This window comes from Raphanus sativus, unplaced genomic scaffold (assembly GCF_000801105.2).
Source record: "Raphanus sativus cultivar WK10039 unplaced genomic scaffold, ASM80110v3 Scaffold3761, whole genome shotgun sequence".
Classification (NCBI taxonomy): domain Eukaryota; kingdom Viridiplantae; phylum Streptophyta; class Magnoliopsida; order Brassicales; family Brassicaceae; genus Raphanus; species Raphanus sativus.
In genome coordinates, this window is record NW_026619065.1 from 1 (window position 1) to 9,865 (window position 9,865).

Below are 9,865 nucleotides of genomic sequence, written 5' to 3' on the forward strand. Positions count from 1 at the left end.
ATGTCTTGAGATTCATGTCCACACTATAAGCAACAGAATGGTCATCAACTTCATGCATATTTCCACAAGCAAGGTGCCTTCTACATTCTTTAGCCTTCTCTTTGTCGAGTTCAATCTCAGCGTGTACCTTCTTAGTAAAGTGTGTCTTCAACCTATTAGCAAGAATAGATCTCTTTGCATGACGAACCATACTTTGCCTCCTAATATCCTCTAGCATTTCAAGTAATGGTTTTTTCCTTGCTTCCCTAATGGTTTTATTGAAAGACTCACAGAGGTTGTTGAGGTTATCATTGCAAAAAGATCCAACTCTAAAGAATGCTCTGCTCCATGTTCTCGGGTTCTGTAGTTGAAGAGTATCAAACGCACCTTTGTTATATTTCTTCAGTACCTCTAAAGCTTCTTCAAACTCTCCTACGGTGTAGCAAGCAGCTATTTTCCAAAACATACGCTCTAACTCAGGATCCTTGCTGTCTCGTTTCCAGTTTGACAATATGTGTCTTGCACACATTCGATGTTCTGCTTCTGGTAGTTCATTTTTCACAGCATTCACCAAACCCTGCATAAGTCATTAAATAAACATTCAGTACATTTTTATAATAAAAAAACAGAATAAATTAACCTTTCTAACCTTCTGCTTGTCTGAAATAATGGTGAATTTAGAGCCATCTTGTAGTCCCAAATCTTCCTTCAACAATCTCACAAACCACTCCCAGTTTATGTTATTCTCCACTTCTACTACAGCCCAAGCAATTGGAACTATTCTATTGTCACCATCTCTTCCAACAGCAGCCAATAAGTGTCCTTTTATATCCCATTTGAGAAATGCTCCATCTAAACCAATGATGGGCCTACAAGTCCCAATCCATGTCTCTCTTTGAGCTGTAAAACACATGTAAAGGCGATCAAATCTCTGCTTGCTCTGTACCACAGGCCCTGGAACAGTCTCTATCTTCATAGTAGAGTATGGATTAGATTTTAGGACCTCAGCTTGGTAATCCCAAATCCGAGAAAAGTGAGCTTCATGGCTAGCCTTCCTTTCTCTATAAATCTTAGACTTTGCTTTTCCACACTGTTCCTCAGTGACAGTGAGATTATATTCTCTCTTAATCTCATTTGCCATCTCTGTCCTAGTAAACTTAGGATCTATTCTTAGCCTTTCCTCAAAGAGCATGGCAATAGAAGAAGTCTTCAACATCTTCGAGTAACCTGACCTAATGCAACAATGCTCATTCACAAATACCTTCACTTGCATCTTATGTCTTCTTCTTTCATATGAACAATAAATTCTCCAAGGACACTTAGACTCTACATCAGAGCATTTTGCACCAAGGGCCTTAGCACAAGACTTATAAAGCCTGATATCATACCTTGATCGAAGAGAATACCTAAGCAAAGCCACTTTAAAATCAGACGCACATCCGTACGTTTTTCCCAAATACAGAAGTTCTTCACAACCAAGTGTATTTGCAGCCTCTTCTCTACGCTCGTACTCTTCTTTATCGTCATCAGATGACAATGGGTCTGGGATTTTATCATCATCCCAAATATCATCACCACTGTCTCCATCACTCACATCACCCTCGTTTCGTGCATCATCTCCAAAGTGGGTGCTTAAATCCTCGACAACTTCCTCTTCGACACCAATACCATTCTGATCAGCCTCATTATCACCTTCCTCATCGCTTTGATTATGTTGCTCATTCGGTTCTTCTCTAGATACCCTAACTCTTTCCCCTTCTGGTCCCTCAGTACGACGAACCCGAAGTAATCCCATCGTCCTAGCCATCCTCTGCGTCGTCAATGGCTCAGGGTTTAGGAGATTAGATGATTAAGAGATTAGAGAATTAGGGTTTTCTTTTGAGCAAATTGGATTTAAGAGACACATTCATCTTAGGTTTGTTACTATAGGATTTTTAGAACATTTTTTGGGGAAATAGGATTTTGATTTTCTATAAATACCATAGTACCCTTCATTTAGCAATTAAGTTAAATAATTTTTTTTTTATAATTTTCGTTTCTGATTTACGAAATTAAAATAGTAAAAATAAAAATACTTAGTAAAAATTAAAAGAATCATTCTTTTTACTTAAGTCAAAATAGTAAAAAATTAAAAAAAAAAGACAAAAGGGGAAAAGGGATTTCCCCAACCCTAATTTTCTTCGATTTCTTCTCTTCTTCGCCGTGGAGGTCTCCTTCAATGGCGATTCTTCACTGACACTCCCCTTTCTCTTGTGTTCTTCAATTTCTTGTGTTCTTCGATCTCTCTTGTCTCTAATCATTCTCACCGCATCTTCCTCTTCAATATCTTCTGTTCTTCCTCTTCGTCTCTTATCAATCTTGACGAAATCGGACTCTTCCTTCTCACAAGGTATGTGATTACTTCTTTTGTTTCTCATTTTACACGATTTGAACTTTGATTTGTTTGTTTAAAAGATTTGTCTTTGTGTTAGTTAATCATCTTCGAGGGAAAGAGAAATCATGTTTAAAGGATTTGTCTTCGATTAGCGATTTGCCTAGCATCTTGTTTGTTCTTGTAATTGTTCTTGTGGGATTGTTCTTGTCTGATTGTTCTTGTTCGATTATCGGGTTAGTTACTTATCTAGTAATAAACTTCAAAACTTCAAAACTTGTAATTGTTCTTGTCCGATTTCTTATATCTCAATCGTAGCTTTGTTGTCTTTGAATGAACTTTGTTTCTCGGGGTAGTTAATTATCTAGTACACCACTTGACATCTTCTACTTGTTAACTTTGATTGAACTTTGTTCCTCGGGTTTGTTCCTTGGGTTTGTTATTCATTTCACATCCTCTAGTTGTTGTTGTCCGATTTTTTGAGATATTATTCTACTTGTTGTTGTCCGATTTTTTGAGAAATTTTTTGAGATATTGTTCTACCTGTTTGTTCCTCGGGTTTGTTCTTCACTTGACATCTCGGGATGTTGATAATTTTTACATGATGAACTAACAATTTTTTCATGCTTTGTAGATATGTCTGAGGAGCTACCAAAGAGGATTTTTAATGAGGGCGACGAGCCCCAAGTGACTCAGATCAATAACAACTGCAGGATCGACTACATTATCAAGAAGTTCGAGAAGTGGATGCCAAAGGAGTTTGCTGATGTGAAGAAAGATCCGGTTTTCTCTCAGGTTTTCAAGCTTCATGAGAATGGTCTTGGCTACTCCGCGAGAGTGATACACAGCATCTTGTGCAGGGAGCTTCTGACTTACATGATGCACGAGCTGTGGTTTGTTTTCGCTCGAAGGCCACATCGATTTTCACTCCAAGAGTTCCACGCAGTGACCGGGTTTGAGTGCAGGACTAGTCTTTCACTTAAGATTGACTTAGAAGACTATGCATATGACGGTGGTTTCTGGAGCAAGGTCTTGAAGAGGAAAGATGAATCCATTACACTCTTCAACCTGTGGAATAAGAACAAGGCAGCTGTGATGAAGTGGAAGAATGCAGATCGCATTAGACTGATCTACTTGGCCATCATTCTCTGTGTGGTTTTGGCGAGAGATGAGAAGGCCAATATCCCCCTCAAATACATCACACTGGTCATGGATCTGGAGAAGTTTCGGAAGTATCCTTGGGGAGTTGCGGCTTACGACCTTCTCTGCAGTTCGATAGCCAAAAACCGTCACAAACTGAAGGAGAAGACAACAAGTTATGTGTTAGATGGATTCTCATACGCCTTGCAGATTTGGGCTATGGAAGCTGTACCAAAGATTGGGAAGCTTTGTGGAAAGAAACTGGACAAAAGCTTTGCTAATGGTCCTAGATGCATCAACTGGAGAGGAGCTGCAAAGGTTTCATATGATGAGATCAATAGGCTGGAGCAAATCTTTACAGCAGAGGTAATTTTCTGTATTTAAAATGACTCTTTCATGCGGCTTGAAATGAGTTTTTAGGATCTGACTTTCATAACTTTTCTTGTGTAGGATGTCAGCTATCCATACATCTCATGGGCAGGGAATATGGTTGTAATCCGAAGTCAGGAATTTAGCAGAGATGATGATGTCGAGGATGACAGGGTCAATGTTGTGATGGAGTTGATACGGGCTAAGCATGACTTCAGTGAGCATATTTGGGAATTTGAAGAAACTGAGGTTTCTTTAGATCTTAATGATGAAGCACCAGCGAATGTTGAAGCAGCTGAGAGTGAGGAAGAGTTCGAGACTCCACAAGGATCAAATAACGTAAGCTCTACATCAAGAAGGGGTAAGAAGAGGGTCCCTGATCGTGGTATGGAAAAAAGGAAGCATAAGGTTCTCTCTAGTGCACCAAAGCAAGCGCCTTTTAACGAAGACATGAAGGCTTTCGTGACACAGTTGTTTGAAGACAACTTCTCTGCAATGGAAAAGAGGCTACAGAAACAGATGTCCGAGACATTTGAGCAAATGAAGTCGGACCTCATTGCTTCCCGAAAAGAAGCAAGCGTTGAAGTTGAGCATGGAGGGCCTTCACCGTCCAAGGCAACAACGAGCCAACCACCGTTGAGGAGGTCCACACGAGGGGTAAAGAAACTCTAATCTTCGCCAATCTCTGCAATGTTTTTTTCTCTTGTTTATTAGATGGTTTCGGTGTCTGTTTGTGTTATTGTCTTATATGATATCGGCCTGGATTTTGTTGTGTTTTATAAGGTCTCGGTTTGGATGTGTGCTTGATGTGTAAGTATCTTGTTTGAATTTTATGTAATGGTTGTGAACTTGTACTAAGATATTTATGTAATGTTTTATTAATGTGATGGATATGTGGTGTTATTATTGTGTTGTTATGTAATGGTCGTGAACTTGTACTAAGATATTTATGTAAGTGTCTTGCCATTGTGTCTTACAGGAAGCAGTCGCGAGTCCAGTTAAATTCAGTCAAGATGATGATATCTTTCGAGGGATAGGTACTCAAGGCGTTGAAAATCTTTCTCAGGCTTCGCATGTACCCGAAGTTGATCCATCTCAGACAGATAAGGAAGAAGATTGGTGGACTCCAATGACTACATCACGAGGTTCACGAGCTAAAGACAAGACACCACCTCCGTCACAGTGGAAGAAATGGTCTAAAGGAAATGGCAAAGGACCTCAGCTTAGTGATACACCATTGCCACAAGATGATTCTCCTGAGTCGCAACTGTATTATTTCTCTGAAGAATCATGGGACAGATTCACGCAATGGTCTATGAATCCCATACCTTTGCAAATTGGTCCTACAATCTTCAATTCGACTGTAGCTACAAGGATAGTATGTGCTGGAAAATGGCTTGGGAACGACGTAATGATTTCTTTCTTTTGCTAATTTGATGGATATATCTTCCTTGGTGCTGAGTTTATGGTAATTTTCAATGTTCAGGAAATGGATGCTTATATGTTTATATGGCGAGTTAACACATCTTTGGGACGTTGGGGCACAACCCGTGTTGCTTTCATGTCCGCTATTTTCAGCCTCCAACTCAACGCCGCATACAATGTGTTCCACCCTGACAAGAAATCTTACCAATTGCCTGAGTTTCTTCTTAGTTATGGGAGAGGAGAACTTCCATCTCATGGGCGGACTGATCTAGTTTGGGGCGTTGATATTGATCGTCTATACTTTCCGTTGTTTGTGAACGGTAATCAATTTTGTCCTCTACACTTCGATGTTCTCTTTTCTGATCTTAAATTTACTTATGTCCATTGCAGGTAATCACTGGATTGCTGTCACCGTAAACATCATTGAAAGAAAAGTGGAAGCTTTTGATTGCGGTGGGAGAAGGAATAAGAATAGGCAATCCCTTGAGAAGTTTGCTCACATGATTCCTAGGATAGTGAAGGCCGTTGCACCACCTGATAGACAGAAGAAGCTACTCCTGTCACCATATACTATTGTGGAAGTCCCTATGAAGAAGAGATTGAACAAGTCATGTTGTGATTGCGGTGTATACGCACTCAAACACTTGGAGTGCCTACTGCTTGGTGTCGACATCAGCTTAGTGGATGACGAAATCATCCAGGGTTGCAGACAAAAGATTGGTGTGGAATTATGGGAGGCTACCCAAGATCCCATTTTCGCTGATGCTATGACTCGATATGTACCTTCACCATGGGAGAGGTCTGAGGTCTTTGACCTTGAAGAAGACTGATTTTTTTTTCTATTTAGTGGTGTAGGCTATAATTATGTGGTAAAACTCTGTGTGGTAAAACTTTGTGTGGTAAAACTCTAGCTATTTTATTTTTATGTTTTTAGGAACATGTGCGAAAATTCTATTTTGGCGGATTTATCTGACTATAATAACAGGGGTTATGGTTATGAATTTTTATGGAACATTTTTCTTGTTCTTTGTTTTTTCCTAAATAAACCCTAAACCCTAAATAAACCCTAAACCCTAAATATACCCTAAACCCTAAATAAACCGTAAACTCTAAATATACCCTAAACCATAAACCCTTAACCTTAGTAAATCATAAGATGATAACCTAAATATATTCTAAATCATAAGATGATAACCTAAATAAACCCTTAACCCTAAATAAACCCTTAACCTTAGTAAAGAAAACTAAACTCCAAACATGAGGTAAATATACATAGGACTCTAATCGAAAGACACTCCAAACCTCAAACATAACCAACATATACATTGGTCACTAAATCATGGCCACCTCAAACATAACCAACATATACATTGGTCACTAATTCATGTACACTGATCTACATTGCCGATGATGATTTTGTGGTTTTTTTCTTATTTTTTACTGATCTGCCTTAGATATAATACATGTTATAGGAGTATCAAACGGCGTCGTTTTGCCTAATTTTTTGACCTACTCTATTTTCTTCCTCATTCTTCATCGACAGAGAAAAATACAGAGGGGAAAAATTGGAGATCGAGTGAATAATGTCTTCGGTCAATTCTTCATCATATTCAACAGATCGAATCGACAGACAACGTGGAATTCCCACAAGATGCAAGTGCGGTGATAAAGTGGCTCGTTTCACTTCAAAAACAGTGACAAATCCGGGAAGATTATTCCATCGTTGTCCGATGGGATCTGAGATGGTAAGTCGTGTAGTTATAGATATGTGTCCTTGTTTTAATCTTACTAACTGTTGGATGTTTTTGATGAAGGACAAAACCCATCTGTTCAAGTGGACTGATGAGTCAGTTGTTGAGGAGGTTGAAGATTTCCAGGAACTGTTTGACGTGCTGCTCGTCGACACTTCCGAGATTCAGAGATCAATGCAAGCTTGTGAGACGAGGCTGAAATGCCATGAGAGTAGAATTATTGAGATGGAAGATGCTGTTTCACGTTGCCAAGAGAAGACTATCAAATGCATTAGCGAGTTAAGGATCCTAAAAGCTTTGTTTCTGTGTTGTTTGGTGATGATCTTCATCTACTTTAACTATGCATGATGGTCATGTGCGACCTCAATTTGTTCTGTTTTATTTTGTGAAATAAGTTCTCTACTATGTTGCTTCTTCTTTGTTGGTGATAAACATATAATAGAACCAATATTGGGCGAAATACGAGATTGTCATAAACAAATTGTCAACTTTTTTCTAAATCAAAGATCCATCTGTCTCAAGGGAAATAAGAAAAAAAACAGAACACATATAAAAGCTAAATGGGTAAATCGCAAGTTCCCCTCTTGTGTCCTTCGTTACCACAACGGCTGCACTTGTGCTTTTTATTCTTGCTTGATCCTTGAGAAGCTCTAATCTTGTCTTCTACTGTTTCATACCTTCTCTTCACGGGTCGACCAGCACTCTTTCTTGAATCTGGTGGCAACACCTTTGTACTTTTAACCTTTGCTGGGACATTCCAGTCAGACTCTGGGACTGCTATTGGATTAATGGACTCCTCATAGGCTTTTCTCCACGTTGCAGTGGTGTATACATCATCAGTAAAACTGTGTACTTCTCTTCCTGCGAAAAAAATAGTGTAAATAAATAAGGTAAATAAATAGGTCCCAAGCTGCCAAAAAAACATTAAATTGGTCCCAAGTTCATGTGTTTATACTTCTATACCTCGTGAATAAATTGCAGGAATGGCGTGTCTGCAAGGTATTTTTCCTATATCGTACTTCCCACATGTGCATGTTCTTCTTCCCAAATCAACATGACAATCATACTTGTCTCCTTTCACAAGCGATCTGAAGTTGTCAATCTTGTAAACCTGAAATCCTTTTGCCTTCACAATTCTCCTATCAATCTTTTTCTCCACCTTAACGGTTAAAGGATCAAGATGTTTAGAGCTTAACAGACGACGCTCGTAGAACCATCGAGTCATGAATTCTCTTATACTATCCAGTAAAGGAATAACCGGATATTCTCTAGGTATTTTCAGAAGTGAATTTATGGATTCTGCGGGGTTTGTGGTCCTAATGTCATACCTGGAACCAGGGAAGACAGAACGAGCCCATTTTCTCACATCAGCCTCCCGTAGATATCTTCCGAGCTCAGGATTCATATCAAAAATTTCGGTGATACGTTCCTGAAATTCAGTGTACCTATATGCCTTTGAAGCTTGTTCGACCAAGGCAGTCAACCCCTTCTCCTTAAAATGTTTAACCACATTGGTCAGCAAGTGGTGAATGCAAATTCCATGTGTTGATCGAGGGTAGACAGTGGCAATAGCTTTAGCGATTGATGAATTTCTATCCGAAACAAAAGCTAAGTCGTTGGAGTCAGCAACAACCTCTTTCAATTGTCTGAAGAACCAGCCCCATGAATCATCATTCTCTGAATCAACAACTCCAAATGCTAACGGATACAGATTAGAGTTACCATCAACAGCAGTAGCAACAAGTAGAACTCCTTTGTATTTATTTTTCAGAAACGTTCCATCTACAACGATCACCCTACGCATTGTATTGTAGAATCCTCTAACTGATTGCCCAAACGACATAAATAGATACAAGAATCTCCCATCGTCAGCAGTTTCATAGTGAGTATGCGTACCAGGATTAGCTTCTTTGATCATATGCAAATATTTAGGTATTTTAGCATAACTTTCATCTGGTATACCTCTAACAGCTGCTATTGCAAACTCACGAGCTTCCCAAGCGTGCGAATAAGTGATCTCAACACTGTGCTCCATTCTCATAAATTGAATGATCTCGTTTGATTTTGGGCCTTCATTTGAATCATCAAATCGATGTTGTATCAGACTCCCAATTGTTCTTGCCGATGCTGTTTTCCCAAACTTGCTTCTCCTCGAAGGAGCACATGTATGTCTTCCCTCGCACTTGTTGATCATGAAGTATGTAGACCCATCCAGACATCCCGCACGCACAGCCCAGTTGCACAATCTATCCTTACATCGAATGTACCACCACTTTCTAGTAGATTTGTTAACAGTGTAATCAAAATGATGCTTCATCGCCCAAATCTCCATTGTTGCTTTAAGAACCATTTTACTTCTGAAAATTTGATCCTTCTTCACAAAATCTGGGCGCAAAGATTTACCATCCTTTTCAGTAAGGATTTGAAAACTTTTGTTTTCACTGTCTCCGTTTTCGTCACCACAACCATCCCCAGCGACTTGCTCCTTCCTTGTATCACAAGGCTCCTTTGACGCTTTGACAAAATCTGCTGGATTTATTTCAGGAACTTCCTCATCCTCAATATTACTTGAATCACACGGCTCCTTATTCAAATCGATGTTGACTCGTTCCTTTTGATTCACACCACTACTAGAGAACGTGACACACAAGGTAGGACCTAAACCCTTCTTCGCATAGCCCATAAAGTTAGCTACTTGTCGATCATTGCTGATGATAATGGGAGGATTCCCTCTCTGATTCACCATCTCATAACTCAACTCAACATTAACAGAATTAGGTTCCACGCCATAATCCTCACACACCATGATCTTGAGCCGCTCCAACGCAGT

General features: G+C 39.4%; 4 protein-coding genes across 4 annotated transcripts; 2 read left to right on the forward strand and 2 right to left on the reverse strand.

Annotated features, from left to right (window-relative positions):
• Positions 1–34: 34 nt before the first annotated feature.
• LOC108836387 (uncharacterized) lies at positions 35–1,774 on the reverse strand (the record flags this gene model as incomplete). Its single annotated transcript, XM_057001576.1, has 2 exons — positions 629–1,774; positions 35–556 (listed from the first exon to the last, which is right to left on the reverse strand). Coding segments are annotated over exons 1-2 (1,668 nt in total), but the record flags the coding sequence as incomplete, so codon positions are not given.
• Positions 1,775–2,284: 510 nt separating this feature from the next.
• Positions 2,285–6,114, forward strand: LOC130506884 (uncharacterized). Its single transcript, XM_057001577.1, has 7 exons — positions 2,285–2,368; positions 2,985–3,856; positions 3,941–4,516; positions 4,574–4,642; positions 4,839–5,267; positions 5,346–5,604; positions 5,675–6,114. Exons 2-7 carry the CDS (start codon positions 2,987–2,989, stop codon positions 6,112–6,114), a joined length of 2,643 nt encoding a protein of 880 aa, XP_056857557.1. The 5' UTR covers positions 2,285–2,368; positions 2,985–2,986.
• A 753-nt stretch (positions 6,115–6,867) lies between these two features.
• On the forward strand, positions 6,868–7,383 carry LOC130506885 (uncharacterized protein At1g43920, Chloroplastic-like). The gene is made up of 2 exons (XM_057001578.1): positions 6,868–7,029; positions 7,099–7,383. Exons 1-2 carry the CDS (start codon positions 6,868–6,870, stop codon positions 7,381–7,383), a joined length of 447 nt encoding a protein of 148 aa, XP_056857558.1.
• Positions 7,384–7,591: 208 nt separating this feature from the next.
• On the reverse strand, positions 7,592–9,841 carry LOC130506886 (uncharacterized). Its single transcript, XM_057001579.1, has 2 exons — positions 7,999–9,841; positions 7,592–7,896 (listed from the first exon to the last, which is right to left on the reverse strand). The coding sequence occupies exons 1-2, from the start codon at positions 9,839–9,841 to the stop codon at positions 7,592–7,594; spliced, it is 2,148 nt and encodes a 715-aa protein (XP_056857559.1).
• Positions 9,842–9,865: the final 24 nt, after the last annotated feature.